The 19,881-nt window shown below is 34.7% G+C and overlaps 1 protein-coding gene across 1 annotated transcript in view; it reads right to left on the minus strand.

The window, feature by feature from the left end:
* The window catches only part of LOC138309810 (uncharacterized), a 60,854-nt gene that overhangs the window by 35,683 nt on the left and 5,290 nt on the right, over positions 1-19,881 (minus strand). The window contains exons 6-12 of the mRNA XM_069251032.1: positions 18,054-18,126; positions 17,707-17,808; positions 14,918-15,075; positions 12,531-12,568; positions 11,448-11,562; positions 4,851-5,021; positions 1,363-1,501 (exon numbers count right to left, since the gene is read on the minus strand). Of these exons, the coding sequence (XP_069107133.1) occupies positions 1,363-1,501; positions 4,851-5,021; positions 11,448-11,562; positions 12,531-12,568; positions 14,918-15,075; positions 17,707-17,808; positions 18,054-18,126 (796 nt within the window). The remainder of the gene's footprint in view (positions 1-1,362; positions 1,502-4,850; positions 5,022-11,447; positions 11,563-12,530; positions 12,569-14,917; positions 15,076-17,706; positions 17,809-18,053; positions 18,127-19,881) is intronic.

Here is a 19,881-nt window from a genome sequence, read left to right on the forward strand (position 1 = left end):
CTATAATATATATATATATGTATACTGTTAGTTTAAAATAATCGTGCCAGGTCCCTGTGTCACATTTTTGCTACATTTTGAACTAAACCTAAGAGCACCACATACACATCCAGCTCTCTAAACAGATTGCACAGCGGTAACGCCAAGGTGTAATTTGGTAAGCCAAGCAAACGCTTTGAGTATCAACCTGGGTATGAAAATCACTGATTTTCAAACCACGGTTGATACTCGAAGCGGAGCTTTCGACGCCATATTTTGCTTCTCATACCAAATTACACCTTACATTTGTACCAGGACACGTTCAACTGCCTGCACATACAATCATTCCTCACGTGAATTTCACGTAATGGACGTATTTCGATAAGACCCTCGATTAGCTTCAGCCAGCTCAAATCGCCCGGGTTTTGGACTTTCGTATTCTGTTTATTTGATCAATATTAAAATCCGTTTCTCATATTTCAATCCGGATTGTTGAGTTTCCTCCCTTTTGACATCCGGGTTATCGCGGACACATTATAAACCATATAAGATTCCACCATATCATTTACATTGTAACTAATAAGAACTTACATTCATGTATATGTGTATGTATGTATGCATGCATTTATGTATGTTGTGTCATGCTTGTATAAATACATGCATTTGTTATGTATGGTAATACTATGTAATGTTTCAAATGTACATTATCCGCGCGGTCCATTTGCAGATACAACTGGTACGAACCCGCTGTAACTGTAATGAAACGCGCTGTACCATCCGAACCGAACCGGTACAAATGATTCGTTTTCAGAAGTGTACCACTTGTATCCAAGGTGGCGGACCCGAGATTCTTCATTTGTCACCGGAATGTTTTCTTGGTTGAAAACAAAGCAGAGCGTACTTATATCCGATAGAATTACATGGATCGTTTATTTCAACGTGTGCTGAAACTATTTAGGTATTAGTTTTATATCCTTTTATATCATTTTTAACATCGAAAATAACTTTTATATTCGAAGCGAATCTTTCATATGGGTGCCGCCATCATGGAAAAATCCAAACGTGTTCCATTTGGCGGTGCCGTATCACTTTAGTGCAACTGGTACGATTCCGCAAATGGAACGCACGGCTTGTAACCTAACGTACACCTTGATGTCTAAATGTTGCGAGTGAGTGCGTGTTTGTGTGTTGGTGTTCATTTATGTTTACTTATTATGTGTAAAGTGTTTGAAAATAAAAATAAATATGGAAACAAATAAAAGAATTTATTGAACTGCATTATATTATTGTAATCAAATTAAGATAGTGGATTTAAATGATTGTCTCATCTTAATTGATTTTGACCGGCGGATATTAGCGAATGTGCATTAATATTTTACTTACACCACAGAAAGTTGATCCAACACCAAAAGCCCAAACACATTGGTCATCCGCGTCTGTTGACATCCCGAGTCCTCCTTGACTTTGGTATTCATCATAAAGTGCCTCATCGAAGTTCCGATCTAACAAACAGGCGGTATAACTGTGAAGAAAGATATAAATCACTGCTAACTTATCGTTCAACAATTCAATTCTGCTTTAACGAACATTTTCATTGGCTTAACCATTCACTTTATCAGCAAAAAATGTCGTCGTTATTTGTAAAGTCGCTTCTGATTGGCTGAGACAACAGCGTAATGACTTCATAGAAAAAAAAGAGTCCCAAAATGAATTTCAATTGTTAAGATATTAACTTTAGTATCTTACATTGTAAGAGCGCAGTTCTGTGCGCGACCAAAGGCCGCATAGAACCAAGCTCTACTAACCATTACACATGTGTGAGCGTATTGATTCCAAAACATTCCAGAACATCTTTGAAATCTTGTCCCGCGGGAAATGTATCACGCCTCCATGAAGGCAGATATGTTTTAATTCTCGTTATCAGCGTGACGAGATTTGAAATGTTCTCTATAGACAAAACGTGTTAACAGGATACACTTTGGAATTACTGTAAATAGTGTTAGATTATAAGACTCTTTCATATGTGGATACGAAGGATAGGGATATTTTACCCGAGGGTCACAAAATGGAGAAAAACCCTTGTGGATATGAAGGATAGGGATATTCTACCTGAGGGTCGCAAAATGTAGTGATATCCGAGGCTTGCCGAGGGTTTGCAACACTTTGTTATTCCGAGGGTAGAATATCCCTATCCTTCATATCCACTTATGAAAGAGTATTTTTCTTTCATACCTCGACGTTTTATTGCAATTTTATAACTATAACATCCCGCCATTTTGAAATAAATTCGAAGAAATCCACGGCTGAAAAACAAAAATTCCGTTGCTTGCATCTGTTTTAGTATAACCAATCAAGATTGTGAAAAAAATGTTAAAATTTTACCACAGAAATATAATTTTTGTTGAGGCGGTGACGTCACAAGGCTTTATTGCATGGGTAGCCATGCAATACAGCCTCAGGCGGGATGCGTGTATTGCCCTAGACCAGCCAGTATTACACCCGAAGGTATGAAAGAAAACATGAAAGGCACAATAAATGTACTGATCAAAATTATGTAGATCTAGATCTACTCTGTGTGTTGCCAGGCGCACGGCACCGTCAGATATGACGTCCTGAGTCTTGGTGCCAACGATAACGGCACATATCAATGCACATCTTTGATACATAGCATGTTTCCAAGTAGATTCTATTCTGCTTTTGAAAGAAATAAGATCGAAAGGAAATTGAAATATTCCAGCTGAATATTTCTTTTTGGCTTGTACATGTATGACGACTGTCAATATATTGCTAGACACCAAACATCCATTTATAGTGTTAATTGGACTACAAGTTTAGATAATCTCATTATGAGGTTACAAATAAATTCAAATTCAGGATTCGCTTGGTTATGGACATATAACACAAAAATCTGAGTATACTCTCATCATAAACTGCTTCGCGGTTTATTTAGTGTACACTCAAATTTTTGTGTTATATATCCATAACATTAAGATTTGTTTAGGTTAATCCTAAGTTGTTGCTCCTGTCATCTCACCCACGGTACTGTTCTGCTAGAAATATACTCAAAAAACAAGTGGTTCGTTTAAAGGTTACTATATACAAGCTACTGCTGTTGTTCTCTCTTTGAATGTTTGTGGGTAGGAAGCGATTGTGACGTCATTACTTTATGAACTCAAATTACGTAGTTTTTTTCTGAAAAGAATAATGACGTTACGCTTAAGAACACTTGATGTAAGAATCAATGTATTATCCGCAACGGCAAATTAACTTGCAAGTAAAAACCAGCAGTAGCTGTAAACGAAAAAAAATAATACAACAAAAATTAATCGCCACTTTTGTTTTGGTAGTGCAAGTATAAAAATTTAAAACACATTTTGATTCAATACCGCGAAATCAAATCGCCATAAAAAGAGTGCTTGTCGTGGAAACGAGAATAGTTTCACCATGATAAGCTTACAAGTGCGAAATAAAGAAGCCAAGGAAAAGGTGTTAGCAGTAGCATCCCGAAGTCTATCACAGATATCTAACCATAACGGCAGGTAGCATATCGTACTGATTCGATGTTTGGCCTGTCAAAGGCTTTATTGGAATAAGGTACATATTTCGAATGTTTGAGTCGAAAATCCTTTCCAGTTACAAACTTAATTTCTCGCTAACAGTCAATCAGACGTCAGATTACATTGAAATTGTAAAGAATATATTGATAATTTAAAACTTACTGATTTATACTGAATGATTATTTAAAAAAATACCCACGTGTAGTTAAGAGATAAACAAAGTGCTAGACAGAGTTTTTATAGTGGAATTATGGTCGACATTACACGACATGTTGTCAAGCATTCAAATTGAACACGGCTTTCGCTGTAACCGCATCACTTCGCGCGATTTTCAAGTTGCATAAATATGTAGCACACCCATGGTAGCATTTCGTTTATTTTCTCAACTACACGTTGTTGTTTTTTTAATAAAACCGGAAGCGACAGTGATTGGCTGCCGTTTTCAATGTGTATACGGCGGCCATTAAAAATGTGTGAAGTAGAAGGGTCTCGGAAGTAATTCATTGTGCTGAGTTGTTTAATTTCATAAATGGGATGTAACATGGGGGCAGTGGAGTACATAAGATCCCAATATATAGGAATGTATACGTTTCCCCGACATTGCATGGACGATATATTAGAAATATGCCGCTGACGTAGCGTAGGCCAAATCTGTCCTACGATTTCACATTTTTAGAGGTACCACGAGCTAACTATATATTAGGCAAAAAAAGATTAAAAAGCCTAATACTGTAGGCAGGTTTAGCTGACTAAACTTTATACTTTACTTTGACTCCCTAAACTATAATGACCCGAGCAAAAATTCGCAATAATAACTGACCCAATGGTGTCTTTTAGCAATCTTTGATGGCAGACTCATTGTGGGTTCAGTTGGGCCCCGAAGAATACCCCTTCTTTATCAGCCATAAACACAGCATTTAAAGTGCGTATCATAAATAGACTGGTTAGCTTATATTCCGTATCGGAATGCTTTTTTTAAATATACAACTGTGAAATTATATCTTCGCAATTTAACATTTTCATTGAATCATTATATACTTTCGGTTTCATAAGATAAAATACTGTTGCCAATAGAAACATATCTTATTGTCATTCTATTATTACTACCATTTAATGTTCTCTATGAATAGATACCAAGTCTCAAATACGTCATACAGTTGCTAAAATCTTGCTTGTAACGTCATCAGTTTGCTAGCGTTTCGTCATACGTTTCGGAGCATACAATGCGATTTTGCTCACAAAATCATGATGTTGCAATAGACACCTACCCGCAAGGGAGTTACACCTGTAATACGCAAAACAGTATTAACTTACCTTGGGTCTTCCAGAATCGTCTGGCTTATCTGATCCAAAGCACAATCCGACCAACGCCAGGGATTAACTGCCTTAGAACTGGACATTGAAGCTCGGTCCCACTGAAAAGACGAGGCGAACTGGTCTGCGTTGTCACACAATGGGCTGTTGTTATCGCCTTCGGCTCCCACACTTTAATACCATAAAATAACAATTAACAGGTTACTTCTAATTTACTGTACCGGTCAGGGCCCGGTTTTTTTTAAAGCATGATTAGCTTAATCACATGATATGTGAAATTTTCATTTCTCATATATTGCAAAATTTGTAATTGTATCTTCACTAAACTCAGCAAGTAAGTAAAGAATAAGTAAAGACTGGATTTATTAAGATTCTTGTAATTTTTTTTAATTCGTACCACCAGAAATTATTTGATATTGAATTAAAAATTGGGAGCAAGCTTTTCCACCTTTTACGTTCTTAACAATAGGGGTATATTGGTATAAACGATGTTATATTTCTATTTAAGCACAATTATAGTGTTAAATGTACCATGTCAACTTACTCAACTAAATATATATATTACTCTTTAATGATTCGCTTTTACTCGTAATGAGCATTTTCATTGGCTTAAAGGAAATATAGGAATACATGGCGTCGCCATTTGTGATGCTGCTTCTAATTGGCTGAAATTACGGTGTAATGATTTCAAATACAAGATAGTTCCTAAATGAATATTGAAGAGAATACCTTTAGTAAATTGAATTATAAGGATTAATTTTAATAGAATTTGTTTGTTTTGAAGATCAAACACAAACTCTGAGTGTAGTTTCATCATAAGCCGCTTCGTGGTTTATTTAGAGTACACTCAGATGTTTGGGTTACATCTCCATAACATAAAAAAGATATTCGATGAATTCATATATAACGCGTGAAGCCACTGGCTGCCTATCGATTACCGGGTTAAATGTTGCTCCATCGCCGGAAAATATAAACGATAGTCATCAATTTAACAATAATTGGTGTTTAATAGTGTATATATAGGTTAACCATATAAACTCATAAAAATGAATTCGTTTTGCTTTTGATGCATGCGCAATCAATACTTCATTCCATATAGGACATAGTGCCACATTGTTTTCGGTGTACAATTTGATATGTTTGATGATTTTATCTTGAAGCAAAATGAGCAGCTCAAACTTTTCAATTGTGGTAATGGTGTAAAGAAACTAGCTTTTGTAACTGAAGAAAAAACTAGATTGTCTGCTCCTTTACTCGATGGAGAAAAATACCAATTGTCAGCGGTTGAGCATCTTTAAAGTGGAATTGCATAAGTACGCAATTATTTCTTTGATGCTTGTTTCGACATTATATCAAGTTGGAAGGAAATATCTAACAAGAGCTGTTGGAGAACAGCAAAGCCCGCCTATTCAGAAAAAGTTGATGTTCAAGTATTTACTATTTAAACATGGAAATATGACAAATTAACAGAACATGGAAATATGACAAGTTAACAGACTCAAAAAACCCCTAAAGGGCCCCAAATTGGTTGTATTATCACGTTCAGCATCCATACACATTAGGAAAATAAAATCATAAACATTTATAATGACTTAAGCTTAAACAATTGACGAAACAGAAACTTGCTCAAAAACTTTAATGTGAAATTGGACGCCAACGCTGACGCCGACGCCGGGGTGACATCATTATCTCCCCCTATTCTTCGAATAGGCGAGCTAACAAAATGAGTATTAATTACTATAATATATCAGCAACATTGGTAATATGTGTGAAACGAGTTGTGTTTATAAATGTCGTTATGATTGATGAGGTGCATCTTGTTTAAGTGGGATGCTTGTCATGTCTAAATGTGATGTTTGTAGATTGGAGATGAGCTGTGTTATGTCTAAATATGATGTTTGTAGATTGGAGATGAGCTGTGTCATGTCTAAATGTGATGTAAGTAGATTGAAGATGAGCTGTGTCATGTCTAAATGTGATGTAAATAGATTGAAGATGAGCTGTGTCATGTCTAAATGTGATGTTTGTAGATTGAAGATGAGCTGTGTCATGTCTAAATGTGATGTAAGTAGATTGAAGATGAGCTGTGTCATGTCTAAATGTGATGTTTGTAGATTTAATATGATGTTTGTAGATTGAAGATGAGCTGTGTCATGTCTAAATGTGATGTAAGTAGATTGAAGATGAGCTGTGTCATGTCTAAATGTGATGTAAGTAGATTGAAGATGAGCTGTGTCATGTCTAAATGTGATGTAAATAGATTGAAGATGAGCTGTGTCATGTCTAAATGTGATGTAAGTAGATTGAAGATGAGCTGTGTCATGTCTAAATGTGATGTAAGTAGATTGAAGATGAGCTGTGTCATGTCTAAATGTGATGTAAGTAGATTGAAGATGAGCTGTGTCATGTCTAAATGTGATGTTTGTAGATTGGAGATGAGCTGTGTCATGTCTAAATGTGATGTAAGTAGATTGAAGATGAGCTGTGTCATGTCTAAATGTGATGTAAGTAGATTGAAGATGAGCTGTGTCATGTCTAAATGTGATGTAAGTAGATTGAAGATGAGCTGTGTCATGTCTAAATGTGATGTTTGTAGATTGAAGATGAGCTGTGTCATGTCTAAATGTGATGTAAGTAGATTGAAGATGAGCTGTGTCATGTCTAAATGTGATGTAAGTAGATTGAAGATGAGCTGTGTCATGTCTAAATGTGATGTAAGTAGATTGGAGATGAGCTGTGTCATGTCTAAATGTGATGTTGTAGATTGAAGATGAGCTGTGTCATGTCTAAATGTGATGTTGTAGATTGAAGATGAGCTGTGTCATGTCTAAATGTGATGTAAGTGGATTGAAGATGAGCTGTGTCATGTCTAAATGTGATGTAAGTAGATTGAAGATGAGCTGTGTCATGTCTAAATGTGATGTAAATAGATTGAAGATGAGCTGTGTCATGTCTAAATGTGATGTAAATAGATTGAAGATGAGCTGTGTCATGTCTAAATGTGATGTAAGTAGATTGAAGATGAGCTGTGTCATGTCTAAATGTGATGTAAGTAGATTGGAGATGAGCTGTGTCATGTCTAAATGTGATGTAAGTAGATTGAAGATGAGCTGTGTCATGTCTAAATGTGATGTAAGTAGATTGAAGATGAGCTGTGTCATGTCTAAATGTGATGTAAGTAGATTGAAGATGAGCTGTGTCATGTCTAAATGTGATGTAAGTAGATTGAAGATGAGCTGTGTCATGTCTAAATGTGATGTAAGTAGATTGAAGATGAGCTGTGTCATGTCTAAATGTGATGTAAGTAGATTGGAGATGAGCTGTGTCATGTCTAAATGTGATGTAAGTAGATTGAAGATGAGCTGTGTCATGTCTAAATGTGATGTAAGTAGATTGAAGATGAGCTGTGTCATGTCTAAATGTGATGTTAATAGATTGAAGATGAGCTGTGTCATGTCTAAATGTGATGTAAGTAGATTGAAGATGAGCTGTGTCATGTCTAAATGTGATGTAAGTAGATTGAAGATGAGCTGTGTCATGTCTAAATGTTTGTAGATTTAAGATGAGCTGTGTCATGTCTAAATGTGATGTAAATAGATTGGAGATGAGCTGTGTCATGTCTAAATGTGATGTTAATAGATTGAAGATGAGCTGTGTCATGTCTAAATGTGATGTAAGTAGATTGAAGATGAGCTGTGTCATGTCTAAATGTGATGTAAGTAGATTGAAGATGAGCTGTGTCATGTCTAAATGTGATGTAAGTAATATGATGATGATGAGCTGTGTCATGTCTAAATGTGATGTAAGTAGATTGAAGATGAGCTGTGTCATGTCTAAATGTGATGTAAGTAGATTGAAGATGAGCTGTGTCATGTCTAAATGTGATGTAAGTAGATTGAAGATGAGCTGTGTCATGTCTAAATGTGATGTAAGTAGATTGAAGATGAGCTGTGTCATGTCTAAATGTGATGTTAAGTAGATTGAAGATGAGCTGTGTCATGTCTAAATGTGATGTAAGTAGATTGAAGATGAGCTGTGTCATGTCTAAATGTGATGTAATAGATTGAAGATGAGCTGTGTCAATGTCTAAAATGTGATGTTTTAGATTGAAGATGAGCTGTGTCATGTCTAAATGTGATGTAAGTAGATTGAAGATGAGCTGTGTCATGTCTAAATGTGATGTTAGTAGATTGAAGATGAGCTGTGTCATGTCTAAATGTGATGTAAGTAGATTGGAGATGAGCTGTGTCATGTCTAAATGTGATGTAAATAGATTGGAGATGAGCTGTGTCATGTCTAAATGTGATGTAAGTAGATTGAGATGAGCTGTGTCATGTCTAAATGTGATGTTTGTAGATTGAAGATGAGCTGTGTCATGTCTAAATGTGATGTAATAGATTGAGATGAGCTGTGTCATGTCTAAATGATGATGTTAGATTGAGAAGATGAGCTGTGTCATGTCTAAATGTGATGTAAGTAGATTGAGATGAGCTGTGTCATGTCTAAATGTGATGTAAATAGATTGAAGATGAGCTGTGTCATGTCTAAATGTGATGTAAATAGATTGGAGATGAGCTGTGTCATGTCTAAATGTGATGTAAATAGATTGAAGATGAGCTGTGTCATGTCTAAATGTGATGTAAATAGATTTAAGATGAGCTGTGTCATGTCTAAATGTGATGTAAGTAGATTGAAGATGAGCTGTGTCATGTCTAAATGTGATGTAAGTGGATTGAAGATGAGCTGTGTCATGTCTAAATGTGATGTTTGTAGATTGAAGATGAGCTGTGTCATGTCTAAATGTGATGTAATGATTGAAGATGAGCTGTGTCATGTCTAAATGTGATGTAAGTAGATTGAAGATGAGCTGTGTCATGTCTAAATGTGATGTAAATAGATTGAAGATGAGCTGTGTCATGTCTAAATGTGATGTAAATAGATTGAAGATGAGCTGTGTCATGTCTAAATGTGATGTAATAGATTGAAGATGAGCTGTGTCATGTCTAAATGTGATGTAATAGATTAAGATGAGCTGTGTCATGTATAAATGATGATTTTGTAGATTGAAGATGAGCTGTGTCATGTCTAAATGTGATGTAAATGATTGAAGATGAGCTGTGTCATGTCTAAATGTGATGTATAGAAGATGAGCTGTGTCATGTCTAAATGTGATGTAAGTAGATTGAAGATGAGCTGTGTCATGTCTAAATGTGTGTCATAGATTGAAGATAGCTGTGTCATGTCTAAATGTGATGTGTAAGTAGATTGAAGATGAGCTGTGTCATGTCTAAATGTGATGTAAGTAGATTGGAGATGAGCTGTGTCATGTCTAAATGTGATGTAATAGATTGAAGATGAGCTGTGTCATGTCTAAATGTGATGTTAAATAGATTGAAGATGAGCTGTGTCATGTCTAAATGTGATGTTGTAGATTGAAGATGAGCTGTGTCATGTCTAAATGTGATGTAAGTAGATTGAAGATGAGTGTGTCATGTCAAATGTGTGTCATGAAGATGAGCTGTGTCATGTCTAAATGTGATGTAATAGATGGAGTATTAAGATTAAGATGAGCTGTGTCATGTCTAAATGTGATGATAATTAGATTGAAGATGAGCTGTGTCATGTCTAAATGTGATTGTAGATGAGATGAGCTGTGTCATGTCTAAATTGAATGATGATGGCTGTGTCATGTCTAAATGTGATGTAAGTAGATTTAAGATGAGCTGTGTCATGTCTAAATGTGATGTAAGTGGATTGAAGATGAGCTGTGTCATGTCTAAATGTGATGTTTGTAGATTGAAGATGAGCTGTGTCATGTCTAAATGTGATGTTTGTAGATTGGAGATGAGCTGTGTCATGTCAAAATGTGATGTTGTAGATTGAAGATGAGCTGTGTCATGTCTAAATATGATGTTTGTAGATTGAAGATGAGCTTGTGTCATGTCTAAATGTGATGTTTGTAAGATTGAAGATGAGTTGCTGTGTATGTCAAAATGTGATGTTGTAGATTGAAGATGAGCTGTGTCATGTCTAAATGTGATGTAAGTAGATTGAAGATGAGCTGTGTCATGTCTAAATTGATGTTTGTAGATTGAAGATGAGCTGTGTCATGTCTAAATGTGATGTAAGTGTAATAGATGAAATGAGCTGTGTCATGTCTAAATGTGATGTTTCTAGATTTAAGATGACGTGTCAAAAATGTGATGTTTGTAGATTGAAGTTGAGCTGTGTCATGTCTAAATGTGATGTTTGTAGATTTAAGACGATTTGTATCGTGCCGAAATGCGGTACTTGTAGATTGAAGATGAGCTGTGTCATGTCTAAATGTGGTGTTTGTAGATTTTAGACAAGCTGCCAGCGTTGACATCTTCCATTTCACATGATTCTATTACTGATATCAACAATATATGAGATATAAGAAAAATCCCTAATACTAACAACGAATTTGTTTAAATGATTTGAATTGGATTTAGTGCGATGAAATACGATCGTGTGTGAGGAGTACACAACGTATTTCAACTAACTCGCGTTTAAATATTACATTACAACCAATTAACGCATATGGTGTCATCTACTGATATGTTTAAGCATACTTACTGCATAGCGAAAAAATGAGCTGTGTTGAAACCTCCGCCACCATCTTTAATCATGGTCACGCTAGTTCTTGCCGCAGGCACAACACGACACATTAGATCACGTCTAAAGATGGCGCCTTGATGGTACAAAAATTGTAAAGATCTATGTAATCCATCTAACATATATGCATGTGAACTATTTATGCAGTGTAAAGAACTCACTTGAAACTATTTATTCAATTACTTTTTTCAATTTCTATTTTTCATGTACAGAACTGATTTCATAACTAATTTGGTTTGCAGATCTCATTTTTTACTACATATTATTCATCAAATCCAATCTGAGTTTATCATAAATGGAACTGTATCAAAGTTTTATTTTTCTTCTTTTGTCTTTTTGTTATTTATTCTGCTTGAATATCATTCTTTTTAGTTATAAGAAATATTTCGTGTGAATAAACATTACATGTGCCGTAATTTGCATACTCAAGATTCAAGAAGAGCTTCCAATATTCTATTCACCAAAGTTTACTAACATTTAAAGTATTACAATGCGAAAATTTTTAATGTCACAAGTATGCATAAGATATGATATGATCTGTGGCTGTACTGCCAAAAATCATTTTATCTTCAGTACAGAAAAATACCGAACAAACAGTCAGATCCTTAAGTCATTCATTTGAATGTGATTTCGTAACAAGTATGTTTTCATGTATACTTTTACAGTGCAGAAGAAATATTTTTAACAAATGTTCATAAGGCATCGTACATGCTGATCTGTGTCTTTGAATGATTGCACGGGGGGAATTAATCAAACCATGTAGTTTTTAATGCTACTGAACAAATCATAGCATGTCAAAACTGGAACATATACTGTTAATCAACTTTCTTTCGCGAATATCAAATTTCTCGAATTTTATTTCAAAACAAGTTTCAAGACTAAATTTCGCGTATTTTAAAATCAAATGAAAATTGCTATCGATAAAGGTGATGTAGACTGTAATTGCGGAAACAAATTTTCGCAAATTTACTTGGATCGTGGAATTCGCAAAAGTAAATCGCAAAGGTAATTTACAGTAACCTTAATAGGAAATGCTATACTCACCACATCCCGTAAGACCCGTGGAATCCACTACAGTGTACCTATGGTGATAAAAATAAACATAGTTGGAGTTGTTACAATGCCCAAAACGGAACACTTAAATGCATTTTAGTCATTCCTGTCCTGCTAAATAACATAGGACATACTTATTTAAACATTGTCAATATTAACGGCCGTGATGAGAAACCATAACAACGTAAAATAGGTTATCAGCAACAGGTTCGTAAATACTGTACAACATGGCTTTTGTAATATTTCTTGGGTTTGTTCTTTATTTTGTTTCGGTTTTTATCTTCTTTTTTTATTTAGATGTAAATTTGTTACGAAATATTATATATGCCAAACTAGTTATTTTATATGGTTTAGAAAAAAAGGTTTTTCATCTAATGGGCGTTGATTCTTAAGGAGTGCGGTTTTTGGGCCTTAGCTACATGCATTTTTTTCATTTTTTTACAACATTTAGCTGGACTCAGCATACTTAAACAGGTTATTCTCTGGGTAGCGTCTTCAGTTACTTCAGTTATTAAGATACTCAACCGGCGACAGAGCATAAACGATACCCAATCTTTGAATACTTACTGATGTCTAATTCGTGTATATATGTGTCTAATTTATACAAAAAATACATATAAAATAATTTATTTTACTTTTTGTAAATGCACAATCAGTACTTCATTTCATAAAGGACTTTGTGCCATGGATTCTTTTCTGGACACAATCAATTGTTTTTAATATTTTCATTTTGAATTAAAATTAAAAGCTTACACTTTTCAATGGTGGTAATAATATAAAGTAAGTAACTTTTATAACCGAAGAAAAGTGTTAATTCGCCTTCGTTTGCTCCTGTTTTTTGATAGAGAAAAAAATGCCATTCGTCGTCGGTTGAGCATTTTTTCATCTCTAATTACATTTTCCTAGTGATTGATTTGTACGATTTATACTCTTAAGGTTCTCATGTATTGGTTGTTTGAACAGCTACTATAGTTGTAATATTTGCGATATTTTATCATTTTCTAAATCTGCAACACATATTTGCACGTAGAATCTGCATATTATATACATATCTTATATACTGTACTTTCTGATAGGTATCGATAATTACGACAGTACTTTTTAGCAATTAAGTTCTTTTACTCTGAAAAAACGACGTTGCATTCATACAAACATGAAACAATTTTAAAGAAAAAACGAAATAATCAAGAGCAGATAACTTAGGCCAAAAATATGTCTGTTTAGGGTTACCCTACCAACCCATTTTTTTTTATCCCCGACCCTATTTTTTCCACTTTTCTATTAATTCTTATTTCTTTGATGAATTCGTTGTTTCTGAACCGAATTGCCAGGACTTCCGCACATAAAATAAAAATGTATGGTGAAACTGGATCCCCTTGTCTACAGCCTCTCTGTATTCTAAAAAATGGTGAAAAATTCCACCCTTGTTAACAGATGCCCCTACGTTATAATCTATGAATTTCATGAAACCGAATCAAAAGCTTTTTCAAAGTTTATCATTAGAACCATACCTGGAATATCATTGTCCTCTGTATATTGCATAACATCGTTTAACAGTCTTGTATTTTCCCCGTGTATCGACCAGATATAAATCCTGATTGGTCCCTATCAATGATCTTGTCTAATACTGATTTTAATCTATTTGCAATTACCCCAGACCCGATTTTATAAACAATATTCAATAAAGTTACTGGCCTCCAATTTTTTAATATACTGACAAGGTTTGTCTTTATTTAGTTATTACTCCATGTCGTTGTGTAACAGATAGCTCCCCCTTATGTACCTATAATTTAAAGAACGAACAATAAAACGACCAGAAAATGGACTTTAATTGTTCTTCATATTTCTTTATATTTTAGAAGCATCATCTATTGTAATAAATCTTACTAATTTTACAGCATCCGAAATATTGAGTTTTGGAATATTTTAAAATACAAGAAAATCTTCAAGATTTACATCACATAAGTTACTATCTGATTTATAGAGATTTTCGTAGAAGCACTTAATTTCCTGAAAAATTTCTTCTTGTTTTGTTAATATATTACCTTTACTAATTGAAGTTTTGGAATAATTTTATAATAATAATATATAAAGCCATGATTTTGATAAATTTCTCGAGGTATTGAACTTCGCGAAGTTAGATAGATCCGCGAGAATAGCGAAATTAAAACCTCCGCGAATATAAGCAACAATACAGTAAGTAAGGCACAACAAAAAGAAGAGCAAACGACATAGAACGAAACGAACTTATTAACACTGTAACGTATTACATACATCCAATTTCAAAGAGAAAGCTTTAAATTCTAATTGAGTTGTCCTCAGCGATTTGGATTTAGATCTTGGGCTAGTGATATATTTTACCTTGTATTAATACTTACGCTGTCAGAAAGTTCATGAAATCATATGTATTAGCCAGCCCAGCGCTATTTTCCAAACCCAATGCGGCTCCTAAGACAGTCGTTCCCATATAATTATCTGTTGATGTTATGACTCCGTTGGAGACTGCCCCTTCCGACCAGGTGCAGGCACTTGCCGTCTGAAAAAAAACATACATGTACTATTATTCCGTCTTTGCATATTAAATAATAAGTTCCTTTGTGGGTAAGTAGGTATTTATTGTTACGTCATTTTTTGTTGGCGATATTCACGTCATTTTCTCCGAAAAGTTTGACGTTACGCTCGTAAACATATGACGACACAGTAAATACCTACCCACAAGGACAGAAAATTGAATGTCAATTACATATTGCAATCATTCCGCTGTTGTTTATAATATCACATTTACTTTCCAGCAAAAGAACGGCCCCTGCTTTAAATGAAAAGACAATTTATAATGAGCTTTTTTATCACTAACTATTCCGTCCATACTACCATGTCATAAATATCGTAAGGCACATGTGAAATAACACTATTGTGACGTCACAGGCAGTTTTGACGTCATAGTCTATATAGCATTTTCTATTATTAAAAGTTATGTAATACATATAATCTTACACTCGTGACTATGGGATAAGGCTCGTTGCATATCAAATTATTTAACTGGTTTGATAAATTTCGTATCACAGAGCCACTAATGTACAATCCTCTATTTATCACACTTTTGTCTTAGATTATAAACGTTTTGCCCATGCGATACTAATAAAATCTTAGTCTCGGGCTAAGATTTTGTAACATCCCAACCTGGCCACGCCTCGGTCGGGATTATGTTACAAAATCTTAGCCCGAGACTGAGATAACCCGATCTTGATCACTTAAAGGTAATAGATATTTTTTCTCGCGCCTCTAAGATATAATAAAACCATCTATAAACGCATTCAGAGTAAAATTATCCCGTCTTGGGCCTCCTGGTTCAAAGCCGATTGACCATTTCATCTGCGCTTCAAATTTAGTCATTCCGCATAAAACTATGGTTCTTTTATATCAAAGAAAAAAGCTGATCAATCGGTACATACTGTTTTAATAATTATAAACAACCAAACAATGCATGGTAAATGACTGATGTACATATTTCTAATAATATTGATTGTCTGAAGCGTGTGACGTCATCGATTCGAGAGTATGACGTCACATGCGCGGACTGTTACATGAATGGCGTAAAATTCCTCCAAAAATCGCGTAAAGGTACCAGACAGATCGGACGAGATAGAAAAATCTAGCACTGGGTATTATGTGAGATTTCCCTGTCCGAGGTGCGAGAATAGTGCTGTCCGTGCCGTCATATCAGCGCCCGGGCTGATATCACATTATGACGTCATAAAATGATATCAGCCCGGGCTGATACCACGTTATCCGGGGTTTTCACTCCGGATTTTAGAGATGCCGCTTCGATTCAATTTCCTACAGACGATAAGTTGAATAACGGATACAATTTTCAATTTTAAAATAGCTCTCGGACAAACGTATTGAGAAAGATATCAGAAATCAGAAATAGTCTGTTTCATGATGATTTTACTGGAGATAAAGGTCTTAACTAAGATAAGGTTGCAATGAGTTTTGTCCACAGTGCCGAAAACAAAGCATCGCAATTCACATAATTATAACACAAAAAGAATTTATTCGGTATAAATAAAATCAACGACATGCGTTTGTCAACAAGAAGAGACACAGGAGTAAATTAGACAGTTTAATACGTGTAGTTTAATTTCCCCGTCGAATTCATAATTCCTGTCCGTTGTAAAACTGATCATTCTGAAATGTACCCGCTTTGCCGGAATTTATTGAACATTGTCATTTTTAAGTGATAGTTCACTAGGATCTTGTTAATTTTGCTTAAAATTTATGTTTCAACTCGTTCATTGAACCGGGAATTATGTATTTGTAAAAAAAACTTTACATGTACAGTGTACATGTAATGAAGTTTTTCCACTGTTTCAACATTAAATTGGCCTATAATATGACCAGTGGAATATCGGTCATTGATCAATACGTTTTAATACATTTTTTTAAATTGTTAAAATTTCTTTCTCCTTTTTTCAAAATGTGTGATAAAAAGGTTATGATATGACAATTTTGATATCGCACCCTTTATCACCCCTTGACCTGATATCAGCCCTCAGGCCTGCGGCTGATATGGCTGATAAAGGATGCGATATCAAAATTGTCATATAATAACCTCTAAATATACTGGGTTTTTTTATTTGCGGCCAAGTTACCCCTTTCATGAACTATATACTGTACATAGATGATCTTACATGATTTCACATAATCTATCAAACGATTTCAATAACGAGTTTGAAAAATTTCCTATTACATAGTAACGAGTGTAAGATTCTATTCATTACATAACTTTTACTAATACAAATATAAGCAAAACTATTTTAGTGTCTAAAACATAAACAGTAGAAATCCTGTCCGGATGTCACATTTCCGTTTATTGAGACGTCACAATTATTGTGACGTCATATAAAGATTATGACGTCAAAGCTACATGCGACGTTATGATAGTATGATTACACATGTGTCTTACGATATTTATGACACGACCGTATGACATGGCTTGACGGGCCAGTTATGTGATAAAGCATGTTATTTTCCTGTTGGATATGAATTATATTGTTTTCGAGGTGTTGGAATCACTAAACAAACAAAAAACAAAAAACAATGTACACTGTATGCCCACTGTTACAAACACTTTCTACAAATGTCACATGCAAACATAAACACTCACCTTACAAATTTCGAGATGCACCATCATTAAACTGCAACTAAAGGAGACCGTGCCACCTTGTTCTTGGTACTGGACATCCATGTTTCGGACACGGGTGTCCGCCTTCAAATTCAAAAGGAAAAATATTCACCTACATTTCAAGTGCAAAAATAAGTAGAATATCAAATATGATATAAATATCAAGGCATATAGTGATAGGGGAACATTATTACTATTCCGAGGTTAATGTGTGATCTGTTTTTATACTCACGATTTAACCATCGTTTTCATATATATATAGTAAAAGACACTAGAATTTTAGTCCCCATTTTTTTCTTACCCTGAATGTAGAAATATGGTATACTTACGTCATTCATAACGGAAATGGCAAATGTTTCAGCATCAGCGTCCGCAGTCTCAGCTCCCGACACAGCTTCTATTCTGTGAATGCAATCATAGAATTTTGTCAATTTTTTTCACTGCTTTGGAAACTGCATGAATTGGCATTGTAGATTATCACAATAGCCATCTTTTATTTAACGCGATTAAATAGAAAAGATAGAAAACAAAATATGTTTTGAACGTTAATTAATTCAATGCTTAATGCAATATGATATATATATTGTACTGAAACGCCGTTCGTCGCGAAGGTAATTTGGTGTTCTGACACCCTATATTTCAAGCACCCGAGTGACTGAGAGTATTCTCCCCTGACTTGGTGAACAGCATGGGCGGTGCATTGAAAAGCAACAACAGAATCGTAAGCGCATTGACGCACAGTGTTAGTTTTGTAATACCAACTACAAACAATACAAAGGCAAAAATACTCAAGTGCCCGCTGCATGAACCAGAAAACCCTTGTCAAAACCATACTCTGCTTATTTCGGTGTTGTGTTAAACATGTAGCGAATTTGTATAAGACACTTCGTCCCCTATGTTTTCATTTACGGAAAACCTATTATTTGTTTGTATTCAATGACACTTAAAGTTACTTATTCCATGTACCAATTCGATGTGTTCCCTCTAATTCTAGTCACCTAGTTACATAAAATGCGGTTATGTGAGCATTACAGATTGTATGTGTTGTACCGTATTTGTTCAGTTGGTGGCCCTAGTCTCCGTTACAGTATACACAATAAGTTTGGATATTTTGTATTGTGTATCTACTCCAAGCTAGTTTCGCTAAGTCTGTGCCCATTGGCACTTCAGATATAAGGTGGTAAAGCTTATATAATTCGACTATTGGTCACATCATTTTGATATGCACGGAGGGTTCACTGCTGAACAGATACGGTAATGATTTGTAAACATATCCTTAGATGTCTCGTTGGTATTAATTATAGTCAATCTACGTACAAATGTATACCTGGTAACGGAAAAGCAGTTCCGTACTAAAGGATTTACCAGTGTAAGTTGTTTTGAACAGTGTTTATTTTCTTTTTTATTATAAAGAAGAAACCCAATTTATTTGCTATACTCATAAATTAGAAACCTGTAATTCGTGTTATATTCATAATAATGAGTTAGTGAGGTGGTAAACAGTCATTCATAAGAATTATCAATTTGTCTTTCACGAATTGTCGTAAATCTGTTATACGTGTAACTTGAATGAAAAATAGTTATCTGTACGCAAACAAGGAAACATTGTATACCTTTCATAGCCTTTTATGCAGACATTTTAGAGTATAGACAAACTTTGAATGTAGTCACATTGTAACATTGTCTTGTATTTGTGTAATTGTAGTTTTACGGGATCCAATAAAAGAATGATGCAGTTATCTTGAGGAACTCTATTATCTGTCTGTCTCAAACTTCACATGGCAGAACATATATAATTTAATTTCATATGTTACACTCATTTCTATTGGTAAGATATTTAAGGTTATTTTTCCATAGACCGAAAAAATTGTACTTTAGGTATTATGACGTCATATATACAAAACAGTTTCGCGAGGAAATTCAAATGCGGCCCAGTCATTGGCCAAATTGAATTATTGGATAAGATATCACTGCGCCAAACCTCATTTTTTTATTGTAAAATTTAGGAATTTATGCGTAATTGGTACACGAGTGAGTTATCTGAATTCTATTATAAGCGTTATTCTCAATATTTTTGGGCGTTATGAAGTCATAGACAAAATACGGAAGGACATTCTTTTTCAGAAGAATGTCAATCCGTTTTTTGTCTATGACTTC

The sequence above is a fragment of the Argopecten irradians genome, chromosome 15 (genome assembly GCF_041381155.1).
Source record: "Argopecten irradians isolate NY chromosome 15, Ai_NY, whole genome shotgun sequence".
NCBI lineage: Eukaryota > Metazoa > Mollusca > Bivalvia > Pectinida > Pectinidae > Argopecten > Argopecten irradians.